Source organism: Mirounga angustirostris, unplaced genomic scaffold (genome assembly GCF_029215605.1).
Source record: "Mirounga angustirostris isolate CCGP_5_RB_7025 unplaced genomic scaffold, mMirAng1.0.hap1 SCAF_15, whole genome shotgun sequence".
NCBI lineage: Eukaryota > Metazoa > Chordata > Mammalia > Carnivora > Phocidae > Mirounga > Mirounga angustirostris.
Window position 1 is genome coordinate 63,368,825 of NW_026991723.1, and position 27,661 is coordinate 63,396,485.

At 44.8% G+C, this 27,661-nt stretch overlaps 1 protein-coding gene across 2 annotated transcripts; it reads left to right on the plus strand.

Annotated features, from left to right (window-relative positions):
• Positions 1-27,661, plus strand: MSANTD3 (Myb/SANT DNA binding domain containing 3). 2 transcript variants are annotated; one of them, XM_045882791.3, is made up of 3 exons: positions 1-158; positions 13,874-14,324; positions 22,309-27,661. In XM_045882791.3, exons 2-3 carry the CDS (start codon positions 13,907-13,909, stop codon positions 22,716-22,718), a joined length of 828 nt encoding a protein of 275 aa, XP_045738747.1. In that variant the 5' UTR covers positions 1-158; positions 13,874-13,906; the 3' UTR covers positions 22,719-27,661. The 2 variants fall into 2 exon arrangements, with proteins under 2 accessions (XP_045738747.1, XP_045738746.1); XM_045882790.3 differs by lacking the exon at positions 1-158 and adding an exon at positions 159-298.

Here is a 27,661-nt window from a genome sequence, read left to right on the forward strand (position 1 = left end):
GGGCCTGGCCGGCCGGGGGCGCGCCGCCACCGCCACCCGGCGCTCCGGAGCCCGCGGCCCTCCCGGCCGCCCCGCCTGCGAGAGGAGCCGAGGCCGCCCGCGCTCGCGCCTCGCCGGCCCCTCCCCCGGTCGCCGCGGCCGCCGCGCCGCCGCTGCAGGTAGGAGGCTCCCCCGGCGGGCGGGCCGCAGCGGGGCGGGGGCGGGGGCGCGGACGGGCCTGGCGGGCTTCCGGGCCGAGCCGCCGAGACCCCTGCCCCGGAGGCTGGCCGGCAGCCTCTGCGCGCCGCGACGGGACTCGGTGAGTGGGGCTGGCCTGCGGCGGAGAAAGCCGCAGGGCGCGGACCTCGGGGGGATTCGGCGGCTCACCCGGGGCTGGGGGGACTCTGGCCCTACCCCCCGGGCCGGGGGAGCCGCTGGGGAGGAGTCCAGGCGCCCGCAGTGCCCGGGTCTTCCCATCCCAGGGTCCGCGCTGTTTGCCAGGCACTGTGCTCGGCGCTTTCCCATACTTGTCTCCTTTAAGACGCCCCAATGCCCCGTCCGAGGGTGAAATGGGAAGGGTCCCTCAGTCAGAGGCCGAGGGCCGAGCCTCATCACATCGGTGCCCGCCTGACCTTGGGAAAGCTTCTTCACTCCGATCCTGGGCTGCTGCTACTGTAAATGGGGGTACGGTGGAGGGGGTGTTGCGGGGGAGTGCCTGCTCTAATACTACCCCCTGGTACTGTTGTGAGAGATAATGTACATAAATGATCACAGCTAAATTTTGAGCACTTTCTCTCTACCAGGCCCCAGGTACTAAACAGTTGGCGTGAGTTATCTAAATCATCACACCGGCGCTATGAGGGAGCTACTGTAAATTGCCCGAATAATCTTTATTTAGGAGTAGGAAACAGTGAAGGATTTATTTAGCCTCCCTCTTCCGATCCAGGAGATTGGTTGTTTCTTAGATGTGGTAACATTTAAGATTACAAATGTTTCTGCAGTACAGGAGAGAGGTTATAGGATGCAGGGATCTATTTGTCACGCATTTAAAATGAGATAGAAAAATATCAGGGTCAGGGGTGTGGATTTCAGCGTGTCAGATGGGAGGTTGTGTTACCAAGGAAATTGTTAAATATGAATTCAAAACCATAGTTCCTGAGCTATGATTGAGGACTATTAGGGGAATTGGGGACGACAGAGAGAAAGGGGGAGGACTGGGGAGGGGGAGAGAGAGGCAAGAATTCTGAAGCTCTGGAAGGTGTTGAGGAAGAGACCAGGGTTCACCACCCCAGAAGCCTTCTGGACCAGGATTCCATCCTGCCCTTAGAGACCAGGCATCCTGCTGGGATGAGATCACAGGTTGTCTTTTCTTACTCCCAGGCCACCCCAAAAATATTCAGATGGGTTGAGAGCCAGACTCTTCCCAAAATGTCATTGTCCCTTCTTGTGATTCCTGAAATTCTTTTCATGTGTTTGAGGAGATTGGGGTACTCATGGACCCTAAAGGTTGATAAGACACTTAAGATACAAAGGCCTACCTGATGTAATGAAGGAGTGTGTTTTGAACACAATTCACTTGGTTAGAGAGCTGTGGGCATAAGGAGATTATTTGGGGGTTCAGTTTGGAATGGGGAGAATGGAAGGCTTTGGACCCTGAAGAAGGCAGAGAAAGGCAGGAAGGCCTAGGGGCTGTGCCCCCAGGAAAGGAACTAGTGTTGGTGAAGGCAGGGAGCCGTGTGCATAGTGGAAAGCGCAATTGCTTTGGAGAGATAGACAGTTTGGGGTTCAAATCCTGGCTCTGCCATTTATCAGCCGTGTAATTTTTTATGAGGATAAAACAATGTTTTTTTCAAAGGCCTGGTAGGGAGCTCAGCCAACACTAGTACCTTCTTCCCTGTCTATGGTGACATTCCTTCAACAAGTATCTGCTGAGCACCAGCTGTCTGCTGAGTCCTAGGTTTCCTGCTGGGGATACAGAGATGAGTCAGAAATTATGGATTCCCTTATGAATTTCCCAGTCCAGTGAGGGAGATGGACACAAAGAGCACATTACAAAAAATATGGGAAGTGCTACAGTATATAGTCACATACAACTGGCAGTGAGCTCACAGAGGAGTAACTAATTCACTCTGGATAGAAAACTCAGGGCCCCATTACCTCTAACAAGAGGAGTATGAGACTTTATGATAGAGATTTTGAATGCTACGCCACCTCCTAACTTCTGTCTTTTTTTTTTTTTTTTTTTTTACCACCTTTGCCTGGTCTTTGCCCTGATATCTTTCTCGTAAAAAAGAAGTCTAGTTGCAGTGTGTGCATACTTTATAAGCTACCTCAGACTCATTTTAGAAGGAAGCTATTTTTTTTTTTTAAAGATTTTATTTATTTTAGAGAGAGAGACACAGAGAGAGAGGGAACACAAGCAGGGGGAGTGGGAGAGGGAGAAGCAGGCTTCCCGCCGAGCAGGGAGCCCGATGCGGGGCTCGATCCCAGGACCCCGGGATCATGACCCGAGCCGAAGGCAGACGCTCAATGACTGAGCCACCCAGGTGCCCCGGAGGCTGTTGTAAATATAATAGCCCAGGCATTAATTGAGGAGCCACCACAAAAATGTCACAAGAGTTGGACCTTGAGGGATGAAAATGAGCCCTTGGTGGGGCACATATGACTCTTGATCTCAGGGTTGTGGGTTCGAGCCCTATGTTGGGTATAGAGATTACTTAAATATAAAATTGTTTAAAAAAAAAAAAAAAGGGAAGAAAGAAAATGAGCCCTTGGTGGACCTTGGAGTAAAGGATTCCAGCCAGAGGAAGCCTTGTGTACAGAGTCACGAGAACACAGCAGGTTCAAGGGCATGAAGTTGAGTTTGGTTTGCTGTGTTGAAAAATATATGGAAAGAGGGGGTTGGCATGGGGTGGCAGGGGCACAGATCTGGAAAGGCCTCAAATGCTATGTGCAGAGTTTAGACTTGATCACTGAGGAATGTGGGAGATATAAGAGGTTTACACGCAGGACTGGGGCATGATCACTGTGTTTTAGGAAGAGCCCTCTGGTAGTTGTGTGGAAGAGGGGCTGGAAGTTGGGAGATCATTTTGGGAGACCAGGGCCTGACCTCAGAAATATAAGGCAATAAGGATGAGAGAGGAGGTAATAAATACTGAGGTAAAACGTATAGGGGGTCTTAGTGATTGGTTACCTGTGATGGAAGAGCATGCTGAGTTTTCTGCTTTGGGCCACATTAAGGTGGCTGAAATCATCAGAAATCAGGAGGTTTGAGAGTAGGGGAATAATTTGTTTGCTTTTGTCCATGAATAATTGGAGATTTCGGGGCACCTGGGTGGCTCAGTCGGTTAAGCAACCAACTCTTGGTTTTGGCTCAGGTCATGATCTCGGGGTTGTGGGATCGAGCCCCAGGTCGGCCCCTGCGCTCAGCGGGGAATCTGCTTGAGATTCTCCCCCTCTGTTTCTCCCTTCCCCTCTCTCAAATGAATAAATAAATCTTTAAAAAAAAAAAAAAAAAAGAATTGGGGATTTCTGAGGTGCCCACACGGACAGCTAAACAAGTGGGGATGTGTGTGGTGCTGAGGAGAGAGAATGGGGCTGGGGAGAGAGGATCTCCCTGATACCCTTACTTTCTTTTGAACAAACACTGAAAATCTACTATGTGCTAAAAATACAAATAAAATGTAGTTCCAAGCCTCAGGAATTCACCCTCAGACAGTGGCAAGCACTTGAGAATATGGATAGATTGCGGTACAGGGTAATTCTGAGTGCTGCAGGAGGGGTAAATACTTGGGACCCCTGGGCCAGAGATGGGAGTGAGCGCCCCTGATTGTTCTGAAGCAGTGGGAGGGGAGGAGTGAGCACTCATAGGCAAGGAGTGGGCTGGAGTGGGAAAGCACTTTCTGTAGAGGATACTTAAAAAATGATTCCAAGGGAATCTCAGAGAGCTTGGGGTAGGGGTGGGGAGATGGTTTGGGAAGGAGCCATGGGGAGGGAAAGGAGGGGCTGGGACTTTTAAGAACCATCTCTAGAGGAGAGTGTGAGGGTGGAAGGACGGGAGGTGGGAGCTCTTGCCTTAAACACAAGGCTGGTTCTGCTCACAGTCATACTCAGACACGGATGGTAAAAATAAACACTTCCAAGTTACAAGGCCGCCTGGGGTGGGTGGTGATGGGGCAGAGGAGGGAGAGCATTAGAGGGAGCAAGTTCATCTCAAGGTTTAAGACTGCAGAGTCCTCTGAGGGAAGGAGAGATGATGGAGAGGGCACAGGTGAGTGGCCATCCTGGGTGGTCAGCTCTGAACTTTCGAGAGCAGGTATACGGGAAGGTGGGCCCAGGCACAGTAATGTCTGATTACTCCTACCTCTGGATAAAATGAAATCATGAAGCCGTCACTGTCATAGTGTGGCTCTTAAAAATTTGGCAGACAAGGGCGCTTGGGTGATTCAGTTGGTTAAGCCTCCGACTCTTGGTTTCAGCTCAGGACACAATCTTGAGGTCGTGGGGTCGAGCCCCACATTGGGCTCTGTCGCAGTCTGCTTCAGATTCTCTCTCCCTCTCCCTCCTGCTCACTCACTCTCTCTCTCTCTATCAAATAAATAAATAAAATCTTTAAAAAAATTTTTGGCATACAGTACAATAGCATTTACAAGAAGAAGCCAGAAGTAATTTGTTATAAATCCTCTGTCAAAGGAGAAGTTTTAGATAGTAGAACAACTAGATTTAATCAGTAAAAAATGCAGACGGCAAGCAGGTTAGTTTCAACATATATTTCACAAATATGTATCAAATGCCTTCTGTGTACCAGGCCCTCTTCAGTTTGCTGGGGCTACAATAATGACGAGATCCGATCATCTGCTTTTGACATTTCACCTGGAACTATTTAACCTCTAGGTTAAACCTGTGTGGGCTCCTTACGTGGTCTGATGTGCTGAGATCACTTTATTCTGTTTCAGTGTTCTCTCTCATTGGCCAGTTGCGCCACCAGCTTCATAAATAATCAGAAGATACCATCTATGCGTATTTGGCAGAGAACTGTGGAAATCAGGTTGCAGGAAAACCATCATAGCCGCAGAGCTATCATGGACGGCCAGCGCTGGATGGGACTTTAGAGAACACCCACTTTAGCTTTATAATTTGAGATGAGAAACCAACAGGGAGGAAAGGGGACTTGGCTAATGTCACACATTTGATGTCAGAGTTGAGAGCAGTGCCCTTCGAGTTCCTAGATGGGATAGTGGGGAAGGCTTGAGGGCACCTCACAAAAGAGCCTCTTGACCATGAGAAGGTTCCGAAGAGATGTTGAAAACAAACGAGGAAGCTTTGCTTTTAGGTCCTCCTGTGTTACTGGAAACCCAGGAAGCCCCCACTTTTGCTCTGAGCCGCAGTTTCCTCATCTGTAAGAGGATTGGACTTTTATGTTTTTTTTTTTTAAGATTTTATTTATTTGAGAGTGAGCGAGAGCATGGGGGGAGGGGCAGTGGGAGAAGCAGACTCCCTGCTGTGCAGGGAGCCTGACGTGGGGCTTGATTCCAGGACCCTGGGATCATGACCTGAGCCCAAGGCAGACGCTTAACCGACTGAGCCACCCAGGCGCCCCCTGGACTTTTCATTTTAACATGTTAGGATCAATGTCGCTTTGAGAAAATGTTGTTTTGGGGATGCTGAGTCAGGGGACAGTCAACAGGCCAGGATAAGAAATGGCTTTTCACCTCTTGAGAGCAAAATGGGTCACCCATAACGTGTTGCCTTCAGCTTCAAATTTCCTTCAGCTCACTCACACACTGCTATGCGTTCTTTCTCTCTGCCTTTCCCAAGTCCTGGTCTTTCTTTGCTCCAATGCTAAGTCTAATTCCAGTCTATTCTAATGGGAATTAAGGTTCTTAGTCTAGATCCCCCCAATCCTGGAGTAGTGTCCCTGGCCACATCTCTGTCACGATGCTTATCACCCTGCCTTGTCACCAGCCTGCCCTCCAAGATGCTGTATTGTGTTAGGTCTTCATTGGACTGTGACCTCCTTGATCCTAAGGAATACCCCTCTCTCTGGTTCCTGCGCAGGGTGGGAGCTCCTGGATCCTCTGCTTCCTCTGGATGCCTGCCCCCCGCACGTGGACACATACACACGTATGTGTCAATTCCTCGATTTGAAATAGTCTCTGGTGTGCTCCTCCTGTCCGTTAACATTGCCGCCACTCAGCATCGAGGCCCTTCTGAATTATTTATCTGAACGATCTCCTTCAACTCTGTTCATATCCTATACATTCTTAAAGATCTAGCTCAGATGTCCTCTTGTTCACGAAGAATGCAACATTGCCACCACTCAGCATCGAGGCCCTTCTCAATTATTTATCTGAATGATCTCCTTCAACTCTGTGTTCATATCCTATACATTCTTAAAGATCTAGCTCAGATGTCTTCTTGTTCACGAAGAATGCAAATTAAGCTCTTCCTCCTCTGCCCAAGGTGCTTTGTCCTCTTTTGTGGCGTCTGTTTCAGCGTGCTTCCCTTGTAGTTAGCAGTGTGTGCAGGCCAGCTCGTTTTTGTGTCTCCCACACAGTCTAGGACAGTACAGAGCTTTTGGCAGTTTCATGACACATCCGTTGAATTGTGCATCTATGCAGCGAGAGCCAGTAAGTATCTGAGTATGTCTTGTAGACTGACCACTAGTGTATTTTTGGAAGTGATTTATTTTTTTTTAAGATTTTTATTTATTTATTTGAGAGAGAGAGGGAGAGAGAGAGCACGAGCGGAGGGAAAGGCAGAGGGAGAGGGACAGGCTGACTCCACACGGAGCGTGGAGCCTGACACGGGGCCAATCCCAGGACCCTGAGGTCGTGACCTGAGCCGAAATCAAGAGTCGGACGCTTAACCAGCTGAGCCACCCAGGCACCCCTGGAAGCCGTTTAATATGGGTGGGAGGGGTAGGAAGAACTAAAACTTATTGAAGCTTTAGTCTGTGCTTCTTCTTTACTCAAATTGCAGGGTAGTTGTGCAGATGGAGTAAGGCAGAGAAGGAGGTTGTAGCCTTATTTTACAGATGAAGCACTGGAGGTTAATTGACTTGGCCAAAGTCACAAGGCTCGGTGAGTGCTGAAGTCAGGATTTGAGCCCAGGTTTTCTGCATTTCTTGGTTCATTTCACTTTACTTCATGAGCAGGAATTCATTAAGGTTTAAAAGATCCTGACACCTGCCCCAGGTCTCAGCACTACCCATCTCCAGTCACGGTTCCTGTTCTGAGTACTGACTTCAAAGAACTCCCTTTTCCATGAAAGTCAATAAAAGTAAAATCTGGGGCGCCTGGGTGGCTCAGTTGGTTAAGCGACTGCCTTCGGCTCAGGTCATGATCCTGGAGTCCCGGGATCGAGTCCCACGTCGGGCTCCCTGCTCAGCAGGGAGTCTGCCTCTCTCTCTGACCCTCCCCCCTCTCATGCTCTCTATCTCATTCTCTCTCTCAAATAAATAAAATCTTTAAAAAAAAAAAAAAGTAAAATCTGGCCAAGTTGCTCTAGTCTTTGCTCAAATTTTAGGACTTAGATTGACCCTTGGTGGACTTAAAATATCATTAGATGGTGTATTAGTCAGCCTGGGCTGCCATAATAAAATACCACAGACTAGATGGCTTAAACATCAGAAGTGCATTCCTCCTAGTTCTGGAGGCTGGGAAGTCCAAGATCAAGGTGCCGGCAAGGTAAGTTTCATTCTGAGTGAAGCTGTCTCTCTAGCTGCTGCCGGCCCTCTGTGTGCTCACGTGACCTCTTCGTGAGCCCTTGGGAAGACAGGGAGAGGGGAGAGGGCAGGGAGGAAGGAGGGAGAGATGAAGGGAAAGGGAATGTTCTCTGATGTCTCTTATAAGGACACTAAATCTCCTTGAATCAGGGCCCCACCTTCATCACCTGATTTAACCTTAATTACTTCCTTAAAGGCCCAGTCTCTAAATATAGTCATCCCGGGGATTAGGACTTCAATATATGAATTTTGGGGGTGTGCAAACATTCAGTCCATAATAGATGGATTTTTGTTTTAAAGTGGTATCAAATGTACTTACTACAATCTCTGGTGGTTTAGTCAGTGTTAGTGTTTGGGGAATTGTGCTGTTTCCTCTATTCTTTTTTGGTATTGGATTCATGCTCTTATTTAGTACTGTCTGTGAGTCTGCCTGGCCCAAGGGGAGTTTTCATTGCATTTGGATTTTTTTTTTTTTTACCATTTTTACTTTAATGCAGCTTTTGATGTACAGACTGTTATCAGGTATGATACTCATTCTGTGCACGATGGGCAGCTTGATGCCTATATCAGAATGTATTCGTTCATTAAATGTTTAATGAAGGTCCATGACGATTGTGAGGGTCACTGCGCTGTTAGTTGAACCACACCTTGCTTTAGGACCGGGAGCACTGTTGTCTAGCACAACAGTGGACAGAAAAGATGACCTGTATTGAACAGAGTTGAGGGGCGGGGAAGGCCCGTCTTTCTCTAACAAAAGCTGATGCAGCAGGAAAGGCTTATGTTGTTGTTATCTATAACCAGTTATGGACATTGCTGGGTAGTTTCAAGCTAGAATTTGCTTTCTGGCCTCAAAGTTTCTATTCACAAGCTTCGCCTGGAGATCTCTTACTTTGAGAAGTGTTTGTTTACTTAGGACTGTCAGGTGCTCAAGCAGAATGTCAGTGTTCCCCTGAGGCGTGGACCATCTTGAAGCTACCTGTCATCTCAGCAGTTACTTTTCAAACACACATTCTTATCAGATCAACAGCAGAAATTATTTCAGAGCTCTGGTTAGAATGAGAGTGGTTCACCTTGGGGCGGGGTGGCTGTGGACCCTAGGTTTGAGACACGGAGGCCGAGGTGATGGGGGGAGGCGAGGAGAAGAGCCAAGAGCCGCCGAAAGGAGATGGACAGAAGCAGGAACAGCTCCTCCTGAGTAGCTCTACCCTAGGAACTTTCCCTGCTGACAGATTGCTAATTGACATGTAATTTGAGCAGGGACAGGAGCGGCAACCAGGTCTGAAAGAGGAGAGCTAAGCAGGGTGAGGACATTGGATCTGGGTTTGAATCCTGGTTCTGCCACTTACGTTTTGTGTGGCCACAGGCAGGTTACCGAGCCTCACTTTTCTGATCTGAGAAATGGAATTGGTTGGTGGGAATGAACAGCTTACTTCATGAGGCTGTTGGGAATCCATAGGGGACCTTTCGGGTACACTGTGTCATACCAGAATTCCCTTTACAGCCCTGCAGAATGCAACCACATGGCCCAGCGACACCTGCTGTTCTACAAAATTAAGCAAAGTAAATTGGTAACTCTGGATTTACTTAGCTAGTGATTAAATAACAGTTTAGTTAATAGGCTATTAATGGTCCCCAGGTGTTGGTAATTCTGAGTATTTGCTTTTGAGAGCAGTCCGGTACTTTAATAAAGTTTTTTTTTTTTTTTAACAGAAAATACTGTAGTGTAACAAATGGGGTCTCAGGGACTATTTTTGGGAGGATTAAATGATATAGTGCATATTAAGCACTTAGTATAGCGTCTGACCCACAGTAAGGACTCAATAAAGGTTATCTGCTATTGTTAACGGCAGTTACTAGAGACTCAACTGGTTACGCGGGTCAATATACTCCCCACGAGGTCACCACCACCTGGTGGCAGCGAGCGGTACTGCATACATTGTAAGGTAGAATCATTTAATTGCTTGAAATTAATTCCATGGAATTTCAGCTCCACCAAGTATCACAGGGACTTTGTTCAGAATGTGACTTATTTGCCTGAGAGCAGGAATTCATATTTCATTAAACAGTGAAGTGACATTTTTCACCTCCATAGTTGGCGTAGAATTAAAAAAATGTTAATGGCACCAGTAAACGAAGTAGGGAAACAGAAGTGCTCATGTGCTATTAGTAGGAATGTGAATTGGTACACCATTTCTGGAGGACAGATGGTGATGTAACAGAAGTCTTAAGTGTTTTCGTCTTTTGTGGCAACCATTCCTTTTCTAGGAATTTATCTTGAAGAAGTAAAGTTAGAAAAAAAATCTATTTAGAAAGAAAAAGTATATAAATAAATAAGTACATAGAAATAGCATTGCCTATATCGGAAAAACATAGGGAACAATTCCTTTTTCATTTGCGAATGATAGCAATGATTTTTTTTTTAAAGATTTTATTTATTTGTCAGAGAGAGAGAGACAGCACAGCAGAGGGAGTGGCAGAGGGAGAAGCAGGCTCCCCGCAGAGCAGGGAGCCTGAGGCGGGACTCGATCCCAGGACCCTGGGATCATGACCTGAGCCGAAGGCAGACGCTTAATGACTGAGCCACCCAGGCATCCCGATTCTTTTTTTTTTTTTTTTAAGATTTTATTTATTTAAGTGGGGGAGAGAGAGAGCACACGAGTGGAGGGGGAGGGGTGAGGGGCAGGGGGAGAAGCAGACTCCCTGCTGAGCAGGGAGCCCGATGCGGGGCTCTATCACAGGACCCAAAGATCAAGACCTGAGCGGAAGGCAGACCCTTACTGACTGAGCCACCCAGGTGCCCCTTTATAGCAATGATTCTTAAAAAGAGTGAGAGTGTAAGGGAAGGTAGACATATTGACATCTGGTGCAGAGGAGCTGGGATGGGAGGATCAGAATTTGCTCTAGGATCTGTGTCGTTTAAGAACATTCAGTTGGGCATAGATATCTTGGTAGTTAGAAATAGTACAGAAGAGCTATATTGTAGCAGGTGTATATTAATAAATTTCTGTTTAGGGAATGTTGATTTATAGGGAATAGGAATATTAATGAATGCAAAAAATTTTGGACCTTTGGGGAGGAAGGGGCCTGGATTGGGTTATTGCAGGGACATTAGACCAATATGATTGAAATACAGGCCTGGGACTCTAGGGGTGCAGAGATACATCCCTAAAGATAAATTTCTCCTTGTTTAGCTTTGTCCAAGACCTGAGGGTCAAAGAGCCGTGGCATATATCTAAATCTCTTGATCTCTGATAACTGATATTCCTCACAGTGAGTGTGGGGCAGGGTACCTGGTATGTGGAGACACTAGTCACATGAGTACTTCATTCTAACCTTAACTTTGGGGATGAGGTGGTGCACAGTGAGAGACCCTAATTGGGTTCTGTTGCCTTCATGGAAAGCCCATGCTCCTTGGCCTCAATCTCAAGGCTCTCTGATATGGCCTGGTCCTCTCCAGCCTCAGGTCTAACAGATTTCAGCTCTTCACAACTATAGTAACCCCTCCCTGGGCAGAGTATGTGAATAGCTGGCTTGTAATAGTGTGATTTTAAATTAGTATACCATTTATTTAAAAGTCACAGCCTTTTCCCCTAACTTTTTATTGTGGAACTTTTCAAACATATGCAGAGATGGAGAGAATAATTTAATGAATGTTTGTGTACCTGTCACCCTTGTTGATGTTCAAATGTTTCATTCCTTTCAAGTTGGTTCCTAATTCTTTTGACATGAGTTGATCAGTTTTAAATGGACTATATCATCAGTATCTTGATGCTTGCCTGTTATTCCAAAAAATCAGAAGCTTGGAAAATATAAGGACTGAGGTGTGTTGGCCCTTTCCACAAAGGGAAACATACAACACTCATTTTATTGCTGTATTCAGTGTTGCTTAGTGACATTCTTGCCAGAATGTTTTTGAGAGATTAATTGCATAGGAAACGTTCCGTGATTAAGAGATGTGGGAAACACGTGGGGTCACAAAACGCACATAGGTTCAGGGGAGTAAGACATTTACTAAGCACGTTTTGTGTGAAAGATGCTGGCTCAGTACTGGGGAGGATGGTAAGATGACCTAAGGAAGTCATGGTTGTTGAGTAGTTTGGAATCACCCAAGGTGAGAGCCCAAGAGATAGTTGTGAAATGATACTAAGAATACTAGGGTATATGTTTTTGTTTTTGTTTTTTTTTTAATTTTTTTATTCTTATGTTAATCCCCATACATTACATCATTAGTTTTAGATGAAGTGTTCCATGATTCATTGTTTGTGCATAACACCCAGTGCTCCATGCAGAATGTGCCCTCCTCAATACCCACCACCAGGCTAACCCATCCTCCCACCCCCCTCCCCTCTAGAACCCTGTTTGTTTTTCAGAGTCCATCGTCTCTCATGGTTCATCTACCCCTCTGATTTTCCCCCTTCATTCTTCCCCTCCCGCTACCTTCTTCTTCTTCTTCTTTTTTTCTTAACATATATTGCATTATTTGTTTCAGAGGTACAGATCTGAGATTCAACAGTCTCACACAATTCACAGCGCTCACCATAGCACATACCCTCCCCAGTGTCCATCACCCAGTCACCCCAAGAATACTAGGGTATTTGAACTGCTAGCGGCAGCAGATTGTAGAACACAGGTTACCAGAGAGTGAGGACAGAGGTGGGGGAAATGGGAAGATAATAGACAAAGGGTCCAAAGTTGCAGTTATGTAGGATGAACAAGTCTGTGTCTATAGAGAATAATACTGTATCGAATACTGGAAATATGCCGAGAGAGTAGGTTCCAGGTGCTCTTAGCACACACACAAAGATGGGAACTATGTTGGGGTACTTGGCGGCTCATCGGTAGAACATGTGATTTTTGATCTTGGGGTTTAAGTTCAAGCCCCATGTTAGGTGTAGAGATTACTTAAAAAATAAAATCTTTAAAAAGAAAAAAGGTAACTGTGCGAGGAGATGATGTGTTAATTAGCTTGACTGTAGTAATCATTTCATTATGTGTATGGCTATCAAATTTATGTATATTAAATATATTTTTTCTTTTTTTAAAGATTTATTTATTTATTTTAGAGAGAGGGTGGGCAGAGGGAGAGGGAGAGAGAATCCCAAGCAGACTCCCCACTGAGCAGGGAGCCTGACATGGGGCTTGATCTCATGATCCTGAAATCACGACCTGAGCGGAAATCAAGAGTTGGATCTCAACTGACTGAGCCACCCAGGCGCCCTTAAATATAGATTTTTAAACTAAATATATAAAAAGGTATGTAGACTTACTCTTAAAAGAAAATGGAGAAATAGAGTATTTCAAAAATTATAATATATAATTGATAACTGTTATTATATGCGAACAAAGACTTTAAAGGAATATCCATAATAAAAATGAATATTTGGTGTGTTAAAAAAAATACCAGATTATAGGGACAGTCTAGATTCTTGACTCCCCAAGGTGCCATCTTTGTGATCTTGGAAAGTCCACTTACTGGCCCTTAGTTCCCTCAATTGAGAAAAGGGCTGTTGGCCCTTTCACCTCTGAAATTATATGAATTATTTACGTAGGACTGTACACTTAAAAGTGGCCCTCAGACCTTAGGGATCACAGACTCCAAGCCCTCATTTTAAAGATGAAGAAACAGGTTCCTCTAGGAGCATGGCCCTGTCCAAGGTCACAGACATAGTGATGGAAATGTCTGATCTTTGGGGGTGATTTCTTGATGATTCTGAAATCTCAGTGCTTATGTTATCCATTCCATTTGGTTACACTGGCTTTTCTCATCTTCAGCTGTGACAAAACTTTGAGAAAGCTGTTTAGTTGAAAAGCTGCCTAACATTATGAATGTGGAGAATGATCAGTTCCCTGACATTGAGCAGAAATAAATGAACAAAGTAAGAGTTCCATGTAGATGTTCAACTTTTCTTTTTTGCCATTACATACAAGATATTCTCAGAATGTCCAAGACCTACAATAAAGGACCTACTTGAAAATCTTCTTTGAAGTAAAACCCCATTTCTAGTGACCTTCTGAACGTTTTTCCTGAGACTATCCTGATTCAACATTAATGGGACAGAAAGTCCTGCGTTTCAGGCAAGGGAATCATGTCAGGGATTAAGCTGACGTGGTCTGTGGCCATTTTCTTTGCTGGAGTTAGTAATGATTGTTTCAAACTTCCTTTTACAGGATCGCTAACAGCCAGGAGAAATAGAGTGGAAAATGCAAAACAACGAAATCATAAAACCTGCCAAATACTTCTCGGAATTGGAAAAGAGCATCCTGCTTGCTTTGGTAGAAAAGTACAAATATGTGCTGGAATGCAAGAAAAGCGACGCGCGAACTATTGCACTCAAGCAGCGCACCTGGCAGGCGCTTGCGCACGAATACAACTCTCAGCCGAGCGTGTCACTGCGGGATTTCAAGCAGCTGAAGAAGTGCTGGGAGAACATCAAGGCTCGGACCAAAAAGATTATGGCCCATGAGAGGAGAGAGAAGGTGAAACGGAGCGTCAGCCCTCTTCTGAGCACCCACGTCCTGGGGAAGGAGAAGATCGCCAACATGCTGCCAGAGCAGCTGTACTTCCTGCAGAGCCCTCCTGAAGAGGAGCCCGAATACCACCCTGACAGCGCGGCCCCAGGTATTGGTTCCTGAGGCCAGCCTGCCTGCGTGTTCTCACCGGGTACCTGCTGGGCGTGTTCGTTTTACAGTCTCTTAATTCTGAGGGTGTTTATTAAAGAGAAGCGCTCATGTCAAACTTGATTCTTCCCAATTCAAAATCTGCAGGTTATACAGAACAGGCAAGTCCTAGAAGTACAGAACGACAAAAGGACTTGTTGCTATCCTTGTTCTCGAGGTCTCCCTTGCCTTTATCATGAAGAATAAAGGAAAGATAAGGGGCTATGTTAATATAGTTATGAATGAAGTACCTCAGTTGCTTATCTCAACCTATGTCATCTCTATTGAAGAGAATTTCTTTGAGAATTTATATTCATTCATTCAATCTTATTATTTTTAAGACTTTATTTATTTGACAGGAAGAGAGAGAGCACACAAGCACGGGGAGCGGCAGAGGGAGAGGGGAAGCAGACTCTGCTGAGCAGGGAGCCCGATGCGGGGCTCGATCCCAGGACCCTGAGATCATGACCTAAGCCGAAATCAAGAGTCGGATGTTTAACTGACTGAGCCACCCAGGCGCCCCGTCACGCAAACTTATTTTTTACAAAAACGATTTTTTAGGACCTATTAGGCGCACGTTACTGCATTAGGTCACTCAGAGGCCACATTAAAATAGTGAACTATTTCAAACTTGAGAATTAAGTACTAAGACAAATATAGCAAACATCTGTTAGCATTCACCCAGATTAAAAACCAGCATTTCGACCCATTATAATATTGTGATCCACAGTTTTGGTTTGTGGCACTCGAGCAAAGTTGAGAAATTCTGGGAAAAATTCATTTTAGTTTTAATATACTTTCATTGAAAACAAGAAAAAATACAGAATTTTTAGGGAAGGAAAAGACTGTCATGGAATCAAGGGTGTTGTGTGTCATATGATTACCCCATAGCTTGAAAAGGTTGGAATGAAGGGGCTGTTGAAATGTCTCTAGGCAGGGGGAGGGTGGTAATGCGTATAGATAAATTGCCAATAATTCTTGCCTCCTTTAAGGTAGGAATGGTCAGTTTACATAATGATTCATTGCAGTTTGCAGAAGACACACCTTAAAGCAGAGGAATATTCCTGGGGAGGCCCGAGTGCGCTCCAAGGACCCAGCAAGCATTTGCTCAGGAAAACCATGAACTTTGGCTTGCAGGAGGAGGAATTAGTGTGCCCAGACTAGACTGAGCTCTGTGGGAGTGGTTAGTTATAAATCACAAGAAACCATCTAAAACCAAGAATGTTTCCATATAGAGTGAAAAAGATAATAATAACCAAGTGAACCAATTACAGTTTTCAATTAGCACATTTTTTCACACTGTAAGCAGATCATCCTAGGAAGCGACATTATAATCAAAAATCTGCTGATCATTTGACCAAGATTAAGCGCAGGGAGCCAGTTGGATGACCATAGTGTCGTGAGCCTCACGTATTGTTTTCCAGTGTAGAAACCCTGCGTGAGTTTTGATTCTTGAGTTCCCAAGCCGGGGTACCTCCCAGTAGACAGTGTTGATATGGACACTGTTCCCTCTCTCTCTTACCCTTCCTTGTTAACTTCTGTCGTGGATGGGACCCTCTGCTAATTGACAGCATCCATCTCCTGGCCTCAGAGCTGTTCATGCTTCGCGGGCAGTGAAGGGAGCAGTGCTGAGGGAGCGAGGCAGGTGAATCAGCAGGGCTGTTTTTCACATTGCTTTGTTCCCTGAGAGATGTTGCCGAGGAAGATGCTGGGATAGACTGCTTTCAGTTAACATTGCAAATCTTTGATCTGGATTATTGTGTATCAGTTTCATAGGGTTATTCTAAGGGGACAGTCTTATTTCCCCATTTTCAAATTCTAGAGTAGGATCGAGCAAGTTCATTCCAAAAACCTTTTTCTTTCTTTTCAGAGGAAATGATGTAATTCATCTACTCATAAACACAATTGATAATTTCTAGCAAGAAGGGAATAAATATGGATTCTCATTGTCCTTCTGTGGTGACATTTCTAGAAACTCATACTTGTAAAAGAGATTGATTTTAAATTGAGTGTGTGTACCTATATGACATGGGAGACTTCTCTTTTTGCCGATGATGACCAAAGTACAGCCTATGCTGACTGTTCCTGTTTCTAGGTCACATCTGGAGGGCGGTGGAGAACCGTGGTGCTTTGTCAGTTGGGAAGTGTGTCCAAAGTAATCTGTTAACATTAGTAGTTAAGGTACTGGAACTCTCTTTATACATTAAAACAGCCTTGAGGTTACCTCATTTTGTATTTCAGCTTACTTTGGAGAAAGAGGAAGAAAGCTGTAATTGTCAGTTATCCCTTCCAGGTCTTGGTGGGGGAAAAAGCTGAAAAGTTGCAATAGGATATGGCTTTCATTTTGTGGTGTGTATTTTGTTCGACACATAGACTGTGTGTGTGTGTGTGTGCGTGTGCGCGCACGCTTTAATTTAGTATCTCTAACCCTGTGCTGTCTAATACAGTAGCCACAAGCCACAATTGAAAATGTGGATAGACTGAATTGAGATATGCTCTAAGTATACACACTGTATCATTAAGACTTAATACCAAGAAGAGAATGGAAAATGTCTTACTAATAATTTTTATTTTGATTACATGTTGAAATGATCATACTTTAAATATGTTGGTTCAAAATATATTATTAAAATTAATTTCACCTCCATTTACTTGTTTTAAGGTGGCTATGAGAAAATTTTGAATTACAGAAGTAGCTGGTATTATATTTCTACTGGACAGTGCTGTTCTAACCCCTTACAGAGTGCCTGTGCAGAGTTAGGTGATTAGAGATCTGTTGAAATTCGTTGAACAGGATGGAGCCTGGCAGCATTCCACTAGAGGCTTCCCTCCAGCTGTTTCTAGTGTGAGATGGTTTCAGCTGTGTCCTCTTGGTCACCATCCCCTGGATATTCTTAGCTTTGTCCATGACTTCCTTGAGATGTGCATCTGTATTTTTGAACACATAGTCTTAAAATTTAACACCAAGGAATGCATTTGCAAAAAACCCAGCATTTTCCCCTTAAATATATTGAAACAATTTGTATCCTATCAATTTATAATATGTGATCATTTGGCTGACCGGTCTTTCCCATTATCTTAGGGGAACAGGTTTGCAGAACAAACTAAGGGAGCCAACAAAATGTGCTAGGGGTGGGAAGGAGGTTAAGCTGACTAAATGTCAAATACATTTAAGAAAACTAAGCTTTCAAAAAAAAAAAAAAGAAAACTAAGCTTTCAAGTAGTATTCAACTATCTTAAGAGAACTTATATAATTTCATATGCTATTATATAATAGCTATTATTTCTCTTTATAAAGCTACAAGCAAATAATGCAAACATGGGTATACAAAGCTATAATTAAATAATGTAAATATTTATTAATAAATTCCATTATTAATCACTTTTTAATCCAATCCTCTTCTTTTGGGGTGGGAACTCCAGTACAGAGACTGAGTTATACTTCTGGTCATGGCACATTAACATCATTGGTCTGTGAAAAGCCCCTTTTTTGTGTTACTTACATGTTTATTCTCTTGTTATTTATCACTTAACCACGTTCATTCTTTTCTTCTGCCTCCTAATCATTCCAGTGTACTTATGTATTCTCTCACATGTTCTTGAGAGCAGGCTTTGGTGTTTTGAGTGAATATATTTTAAATTTATATAGATTGAAAATTGTGCTATAGATACCATTCCTTTTTTTTTTTTTTTTGGCTTTTTTTCATTTAGAATTTTTTAAAAAGATTTATTTATTTATTTATTTGGGGGAGAGGGAGAGAGAATCTCCAGCAGACTCCCTATTGAGTGCAGAGCCCATCATGGGGCTCGATCCCATGACCCTGAAATCAAGAGTCAGATGCTTAACCAACTGAGCCACCCAGGCGCCCTTCACTTAGAATGTTTTTAAGATCTATTCCCATTGCAGTGTGTAAATCTAATTTGTTTGTTTTAGTTGATGCACGATACTCTGTATTATGCACACACTGCATCTTGTTTATCCATTTTCCTAGTCAGTCCTCTTTCCTTTGTTCTATGGAGAAGGGCTGGGGTTTGGCCTGTACACAGTTTCCTTTCCATCCATATACTGCCACAGTAGGTATTTCCTGCTGATATTAAACTTACTCCAATTGCCCAAGTGGAAGAATACCTCTTTGAGTGTTCTCTGCTCCTGGAAAAGCCCTTAGGCCTTCCGATCCATTTTGTACAAGATTGAGTTGTTTTCTACTTCGGGTGGCTTTGTTTTACCTGGGAGAGAGATTACATGGTGTGTGTTTGCAGTAGGTTGCCATTCCCAGGATAGTCTTTGCAATTAAGAGAAGATTCTCCCCATCTGAACACTAGCTTCCATTCATTGAAGCTAATATTTGTTTGAAAGTTAATTAACTACTCCATCAGGCTCCTTTAGTTTTAAGCCCCAGCTTCTGCCAGAGTTTTCTTAAGAGGCCTGGATTTTTTTTTCTTCTTCAAAATTTATATGTTAGCACACATTCAAACTAAAAAAGGATAGTTTGCAAGTAGAGTCATTTCTCTGCTCCCAGACATGGCCGTACTTGTCTTCATGTTCACAGCTCTATAGAAACAAATTTGGAGATCAAAATTTGGAATAGGTGCCCATATTCTTTTTTTTTTTTTAAAGATTTTATTCCTTTATTCATAAGAGACAGAGAGAGAGAGAGAGGCAGAGGGAGAAGCAGGCTCCCCGCTGGGCAGGGAGCCCGATGTGGGACTCGATCCCAGGACCCTGGGATCATGGCCTGAGCCGAAGGCAGACGCTTAACCGACTGAGCCACCCAGGCGCCCCAGGTGCCCATATTCTTAATAGTAGAGCGTTTTGTAGTGGATACGACTTGGAGGCAGCATTTTTAAGATGCATAAGTGATCAGCTGAGCAAGTGAAGTAGAGAGAGGCTGGGTGTTGTGGTAGTGGAGCTTGGATTTTAGAGTCATGCAAGACCTGGATTAGAGTCCTGGTTCTTTCAATTAGCCAAATGACTTGGGATATTGTGTTTGGTTTTCTGTAATAATACCTCCCCCTCAGAAGGTTGTCTTACAACCTTAAATGAGGTGATGCTGTAAAGCACTCGCCTCGTGCCTGGTTCGCTACTCAGAAAATGGTAGCTGCCTTCATCATCATCATCATCATCATCAGACCCCTAGAGCCTGGAATAGTTGAGATTAAAAATGAGAATTTAGAAATGGGGAGAGATGAGCAGCATCATGAAGGCATTAACTTTTTTTTTTTTTTTGAGATTTTATTTATTTATTTGACAGAGAGACACAGCGAGAGAGGGAACACAAGCAGGGGGAGTGGGAGAGGGAGAAGCAGGCTGTCTGCTGAGCAGGGAGCCCGATGCAGGGCTCCATCCCAGGACCCTGGGATCATGACCCGAGCCAAGCAGAAGGCAGACACTTAGCTTAATGACTGAGCCACCCGAGGGCATGAACTTTCAAGATTTAGAGAGCATACAAAACTATCTGCTGGAATGGAATCACAGAAAAAAGAGGCTAGAGGTATCAAAAATGTCTCTGTGTCCAGCCTTCAAAGAAGACACTTTGAGATCTAAGACTAGATGGGAAGCAGATGAGGTAATCCTCTTTACAGTTGTTTACATCTGAGGGGCCCTATTTTCAGGGCGAAGCCTTTCCCATTTTCTTGTCCTGTGCCTTGGCTCTCCACTCAGAACACTGTCCTGTCTACACAGTTGTGCTGGGTTGGGAGGGATGTGACCCACTGAAACCAGTTCATTCCCACACACTTCTGACATGGCCAGCAGTGTCCAAGCCCTGTAGTGGGTTCTCCACAAGGATGAGTAAGAGCCAGGTTCTGTCTTCAAAGTATTCAGAGACTCGACGGGGAGGTAGTTAAGCCACCAGTTTTAACAAGTGCTCTGCCAGAGGTAGGCTCAGGAGGCAGCAGGAGCGTGAAGGAAAGACATCTAATTAAGGCCACAGCCCTCGGAGTTGGGAAAGATTCCTAGGGAGACATCTTCAGTATCTCTGGATGACAGAAGTACTTTTAACCTTCTCTTTCAGAAGCGAGACTTCTACCTTTCCTTTAATCTTAATTAGGGACCGGTTATGGTTGTTACCTAACCCATTGGAGTGAAATAATCTAAACAGTAGCCATTTCCCTTTTATTAACAAAGTATTAGGAGTTAGGTTTCCCCCAGTAGCCGTTAACATTCCCGGCATCCCATCTCCTGGAATAATGGAGTGGACGTAATAATGTAATCAACTCCGTTAATAAATTGATACTATTTTTCTCCAAGGAGACAATCCTCATTATTGGAAACATAAAGCTCCCCAAGAAGGCCTTGGAGTCACAGCAGGAAGACTCCATGGGTTAGTGGAGTTAGTGTCTTCCTTACTGAAACTCCTTAATTGATAAAATGTTGTGGTCCCATAAAAATACTAGTGCAAATGTGTAAGCTCTTCTCCCTTTATGTTCAGAGCTTCGGCCAATAAATATTTACTAGGCATCCTCTGTGTACCAAGATAAATAATTGGTGCCCAAGGATAAAAGAAATGAATAAGGCATGGTCCCAAAGTAATACTGGGATGTGGTAAGTGCTGTAACAGTAGAGTACTTGTAGAGAAAGGAGAGACCTGGGGTTTCACGGGTCCTGAACAAAGTACGGGTTGGGGGGAGGCTGAAAGGAGAGTCTGGACTAAGCACAGGTTTGCACGAGTGTGGGGGCTGGGGTGGGGAGGCAAGAGAGAGGAATGGTTAGCCCAGCCTCAGGCTGAAGGAACAGAGACAGAATTGTGAAAAAGAGCTTGGCCTTTATTTTTTAAATATTTTAAAAGATTTTATTTATTTATTAGAGCGAGGACGAGTAGGGGGTAGGAGCAGAGGGAGAAGCAGACTCCCCTCTGAGTGGGAAGCCTGACGCAGACTCAACCCCGGGACCCCGGGATCATGACCTGAGCCAAAGGCAGATGCTTGACTGACTGAGCCTCCCAGGCGCCCCATTTTTTTTTTTTTAAAGAGAGCATGGCCTTTAAAGAATGTGAAGTTTGTGGTAGGATTGTAGGGCGCCCAGAGTATTTTGAAGAGTAAGTCAAGAAAGATAAAGGAAGGCCAGAACCAGATTATGAGTGTTCCTTAGGGTGCAATGAAAACAGAGCCAAAGATGGGAACCCCAGGGAAATAGTAAAGGGGTGAGGAGGAGTGGGTGAAGCAAGAGTCTGAGTCCTGGAAGGAGGGTCGAGGAGGAGCAATCAGAGGGGAGGTGTAGAAAACAGCAGAGAGCCATGGTACAGAAGTAATAAATTTCAAGATTGTCAAGTGCTAGGGAGAGGTTACATAAGAGGGGCGCTGAAAAGTGTCTTTGAGATCTGAATATTGACCCCTAGATGGCAGTGCTAGAGGTAACAGCCAGATACCTGAGATTGCAGATGAATGGTGTGCTGGGAGGTTACGCCGGGGAATGTAGACTCACCTTTCTGGAACATCTGTAAGATGGCTATCCAGGATTAAGACCTATGACCAGAAAACAAAGCAGCAGGACCCCCGTGGAGATTGAACATAATACAACTTCACAGCTGAATGAGAGACTGAGAGAGGGCGATCAGACTGAGGGAGAACTTAATCTGAAAACCCACTGTTGGCCTCGAGTGTGGTCTTCTGCTTACTCTGAGTTGTGCACCCTCGTTGAGAACTTAGGTCAACATAACAAGGTCTCCAGTTCTTTATCAGCACAGCCTCGGACCACTGTTCCCGGAGTTCACAGTTATAGACGTGACAGGACAAAACCCTTTATCATGACTTTTGAAGGGAACGTTGGTTTTCATTTGAGGGTTTTTCAAAATCCAGGCATGGCAAGGGTGCCCGTAGACATGCGGGCCAATGCAGACGCCGTTTTGGCTCCATCCTGTGATGGGGGACCTGTCGCTTGAAATAGGATCGATTTACTCTCTGCCTGTAAAATCTTTGAACGTATGTTTTCTGCTACTGTTTTTCAGAATCATTTGCTGTCTCAAATAGAGAACTGTGCGATGATGAGAAAGAGTTCATACGTTTTCCAGTGTGTGAGGGGACCTCTCAACCTGAGCCCTCGTGTGCAGCTGTCAGAATCACAGCCAATAAACACTACAGGAGCAAAACTTCTCAGGAAGGTGCTTTAAAAAAGATGCATGAGGAAGAACACCATCAACAAATGTCCATCTTGCAGCTGCAGCTGATACAAATGAACGAGGTGCATGTGGCCAAAATCCAGCAGATAGAGCGGGAGTGTGAGATGGCAGAGGAGGAGCACAGGATAAAAATGGAAGTTCTCAATAAAAAGAAGATGTATTGGGAAAGAAAACTACAAACTTTCACCAAGGAGTGGCCTGTCTCCTCATTTAACCGGCCCTTTCCCAATTCACCCTAAGACTGCGGGGGCGGCTCCCCTGTAACCGATCCGGAACGTGAACTCGCGGTCAGGAACTCGTAACAGAGCTACAACTAGGAAACTTAGAGTGGTAGTAGTCTCGTATTTAAGAACACATTCAGGTGAACAGCCGCACCCCGTGTCCCCCGTCAGTGGCAAAGAAGCTGTTCCAGTCTCCTGAAAATGATCCCTACGAGTGCTAGAATTCTGAATGTAATCTCTCTTAAAATTAGAATTCATACAAGAACCATGTGCGAGTGTTGTTGTTGTATTTTTTTAATCAGATTGCAAGTGTGACTATAAAGAAGTGTGGCTGGTTTTTTTTTTTTTTTTTTTTTTTAAGTAGACAGCAGAACTTTTCTCTCCAAATGAATCGGCTGCTGTTGAAAGCGGCTGAGAGCCCCGGGAGGCCACACGTTGCTTCTGCGGTGGTAGGGCTGTTGCTCAGAGCTCGCTGGAGGTCTTTAGGGGACCTCCCTGAGAGCCATGCACACAGCACCTCTTGTTTTTTTGTTTTGTTTTTGTTTTTGTTTTCCAGTGGCGTTCTTTGAGTGGCTTTCCCGATTTTAAACAGTCCGGCATTTGGAAGGATATTTTCTAATGTGGCTCATAAGCTGCCTTTGAAGGCCTTTCCCTAAATAGTGGCTCCAGCAGTGGTAGCTTTGGTGGAACTAAAGCTGTAACTGCTTTGAGGGAGACACGTTCATTTAGATTTCTACGATCTGTCATGTCTCTTTTATTAAAAGATAAGACTTGCAATTTTATAGTCACACTATGTTTTTTAAAGGTGCTGCCTCCCCCACTGTGCTCGTTTTTTGCTTTCCTTCTGTAGTGTCCTCCCAACTTTGTGCTACTGAGTTAATGGTGCCCTGTTTTTAATCTCCAGCCACCTAGGGAAAGGCCCTTCCTTCACCGTGCTCATGGTGCTACCCAACAGTAATGCTATGTAGTTTGCATTGCACAGTTAGCATTGGGCTTCTTAAGAGCCCATTACCAACATATTTGGAAATATGGATGGGAAAATGGATATTTTGGTTGAGTTGTGATAGAGCTTCTCCTGTAGCCTGGTGTTGAAAACAGTTCTGGGACGTTGGGCATGGCAGTCGCTGGAACAAGCAAAGTGACACCATGTGCCAAGGCAGGTCAGCAGTTTCTGAGTGTGAAATGTCAAGGCCATGTGGTGGGAAAGAAAAGTATGTGTGGCAGAGGCTATGTTGGGAGTGTAGGGCTAGGAGTCAGGGCCTGAATTCTGATCATGGCTCTGCCTCAACGTGCTGTGTGACCTGGGGTAACTCCTTTTAATCCGTGACTCTGGTCTTTGCTGTCCAAACGACAAGGAAATCGGTCTGGATAATGTTCAGAATCTGCTGCAACTCCTTGACTGTGGTATGGTCTGCACAGCCTTGGATGGGTACCGCTAAGATCACAGCTGTCCAGAGGGTATGGGTCAACAGGGAAGAATTGATTACTACATTGGCTCAGCTTCCAGCCCTCATAATTTTGGAATTTGGGTCCCAGGGACTGTAAGTTCAGTAAGATAAACATACACATGTTATTGATGCACTGCATAAAACTTAAGTGGCTATCAGTTTATTCTCTACTCTGATATTTTAAATATCTTAGAGGAACCGGTGATTTGAAGGAAAGGTGTGAAGACTAGTCTTTGAAAGGAAGGATCCTTTTGAAAGGATATGTGTTCTTCGTTTAGTTTTTACCAAATGGACCCTTTAGACAAGACACATCTGGATAAAGTCCCAAGCTTAAATGGTTTATGGGAGACAGGACTTGGACTCTTCATGCCCTCCCACCCTCTCAGGATTAGGGCAGGGAACAGCAGGCCCTCAACACAGATGTGAACTGAGAGAAGTTTTGCTTTGCTTTACCTACTGATCCATCTGGAAATCTTGTTAATATGCAGCTTCTAGAGTGGGACCTGAGATTTTGCATTTCTTACAAGCCCCCAGGTTATGCCAGTTCTGCCTGCCTGGTCACCACACTTCGTGTAGCAAGATTTCAGAGGACTCTCTGAAGTTTTTACTTATTCTCTCCCCGCCCCCCCCAAATTGGGTTAGGTATACTTTGTGTACAGCAGTGTGCCCGATATTATCCTCTCTCAGAATTTATCACTTCACACAACCATGCAGAACACAACACAAAACATACTCACACACATAACAAAACTATAAAAACATGGAACTGATTCCTAACCAAATAAAGGATAATGAAACCAGAAGCCTAAAGCACCTTGCTCTACTGTTAATGGTATTTATGAGTCTATAACAGTAGTTTTCAACCTGGGCTATGCATTAGAAATAGTATTTTATAAATAATTAGTCCCACCTGGTCCCACTCCCAGAAGATTCTGATTCTGTTAACCTGGGTTGGGGCCTGGTCCTCCACATTTTTTGAAAACTTTATTGGAGATTACATCATTGGGACTGAGAACCAATGGTGTAGAGCTCACAGATATGTCTCATTTGATCCTTAATCTTGTGAGGTCGTGCAAAAGTGAGGAAATGATGCTCAGAGAAGAATCATCTGGTACCAAACCAGTAGCTAGTAAATGGCAAAGCAGAAGCTCAGTCCCAGGTCTCTCGACTCCAAAACAAATAGTCCCACCTGTCTGCCCGTCCCATCCCTCAGTTATATCAAGGATTTGTTTTATCCTGAGAGCCAGATCACACCTATAGTGTACTTTGGTGTCTCCATTCATGGACAGGTACATGTTCATTTCACTGTTGAGCAGCTCCTTGCCTGAGGTGGAAATGCAAAAGCATTTCTTGGTCGGTGCTTTAGGGAACAGACAAACTTTAAGACTGTTCACCATCCCCCACCCGGCCAAATCATGGACACAGCCCAGTAGGGGAGGTGAGACTTGTACACAGCTGTCCTGGACGCCATTAGTGCATGTCTTCAAGTGCATCTGCAACTCAGAGCAAATGGCACTTCCTCCAGGAGGAAGGAAAACTTCCTGGAGGAGGGGCATCTGAGCTAAGTTCTTTAGAGCTGGCATTTGGACAGGCGGAGATTCAGAAAGAGGAGAACCTTTGCTAGATGCAAGGTCCTGTTGAAGATTCAAGATGATGAGACCCATAACCGGGCGGCAGTGAGAACATGGTGAATTTCCAAATTGGGCAGTAGCATGATCAACACTGTGCTCCAGGAGGAAGGTGAGAAGGTGCAACTGAGTTCAGAGAGGACTGGAGCCCAGAAGATGAGGTAGGAGGGTCTGGCCCTGGTTAGGACGAGATGATAGGAAGATCTAGAGGAGGCTGTAGTCAGACTGAGGGAGACCAATGTGAAGGGCACTGCAGAGGTGGAATCTGTCAGGCTTGGCAGTTGATTGCTTTTGTGGGAGAGGAGGGGTGAGGTGTTATAAAGCTAGATGCCTGGAAGAATAATGTTGCCGATTGAAATAAAGGCAGAAAGGATGCATTTCCGGCTCTGACCCAATCCAGGAGAGGCCGAGAGATGAATGAATGCTGTTGCCTGCCACTCAGCCTCAAACGCGAGCACCTCCACCCATCTCTGCTTTGCTTGTCCCCTCTTCGCTCTGACTTCTGCCTCTTCTCCCTGTCCATCCGACACTTTAGCCCCTCCTTGGGTCCTTGTCAGCGCCCTCATTTAGTGCTGCCTCTGCCCCCAGTACCTCCATTGCAGCGGGTGGTGCATGTCACCATCTCTTATAATGGCTTTGCGCTAGAAAGATCAGAAAAGGTTTTCTCCTTAGTGTCCCATGTTGTATAAAGGGGCATTGGCTGATAGGGGCTGGCAATCCCCATGTATGCCTATCACAGCCCCTTTACAAAAGTCAAACATGGAATCCTACCCTGTTATGCAGCAAAATTTTAGGGAATGTTTTAGGAATTTTGCAGAAAGAATCTTAAAATGCACTGGCTTTTTTTTTTTTTTTTTTTAGAAGAAGAAGAAAGAGAATAGAGGGAGGGGTGCCTGGGTGGCTCAGTCGTTGGGTGTCTGCCTTCGGCTCAGGTCATGGTCCCAGGGTCCTGGGATCAAGCCCTGCATCGGGCTCCCTGCTCCGTGGGGAGTCTGCTTCTCCCTCTCCCACTCCCCCTGCTGTGTTCCCTCTCTTGCTGTGTCTCTGTCAAATACATAAATAAAATCTTAAAAAAAAAAAAAGGGAAGAGAATAGAGGGAGAGAGGTTGTGTGGTGGCCGAGTGCATTTGAGTTGTCAACAGCCTCTGCAGTGTCAGGTCAATTACATCAGCACTTGGTCTGTACCAGGGGAAAGGAATGGCTCTGCCTTCTGGGAATGTCAGAAGGACCTGATAATTTTATTTGGCAAAGCCACCAGGAATGGTTCTGTAATATCATTGCTAAGAATTACCCTTTTAATAGCATTTCTGGATGTCTGAGCTTTTCAGATGGAGTGACACTTCTTTTCTGCCGTGGGTTTCCTTTGTGTTGGGCTGCTTCCAGCCAGTCCTCCTGTTCTTCCTCACCCTTGCATTGATATCAGTTCATATTTTCTGTCTTTTGCCTTCCCGGCCCTGTTCCTTCAACCCCTCCTGCACCCACAACAACTCCCACTCTCCCCTGTTTTAGAGGTGGAGTCACATGAGAATGTGTGTGAGGGAAACACCTGCCAAAGGGCAGCACATTCAACATCTGGTATCAACAAGGTAGAGTGTAGCCTTAGACTAGTCAAACTATGGACAACTGCTTCCGGGCTGCATCTGCTACTTTTGTGTTGGTGGGACTCAGAAGTCATGGGAAAGATCACCAGTGATCCGTGACAGCAACAAATTCTTTTCCTAATCGTGCCATATATTATGCCCTTCAACACAATCTATTAATCTTTGCCTCCATTTCTCCATCTGTGAAAGTGGTGTAATACTTATCTACCTCCCTTAAATGTTGTGAAGATTAGTCTTTGTTAGTAAAGCACTTTTGAAATAAAGAGTGATGTAAAGCATTTTAA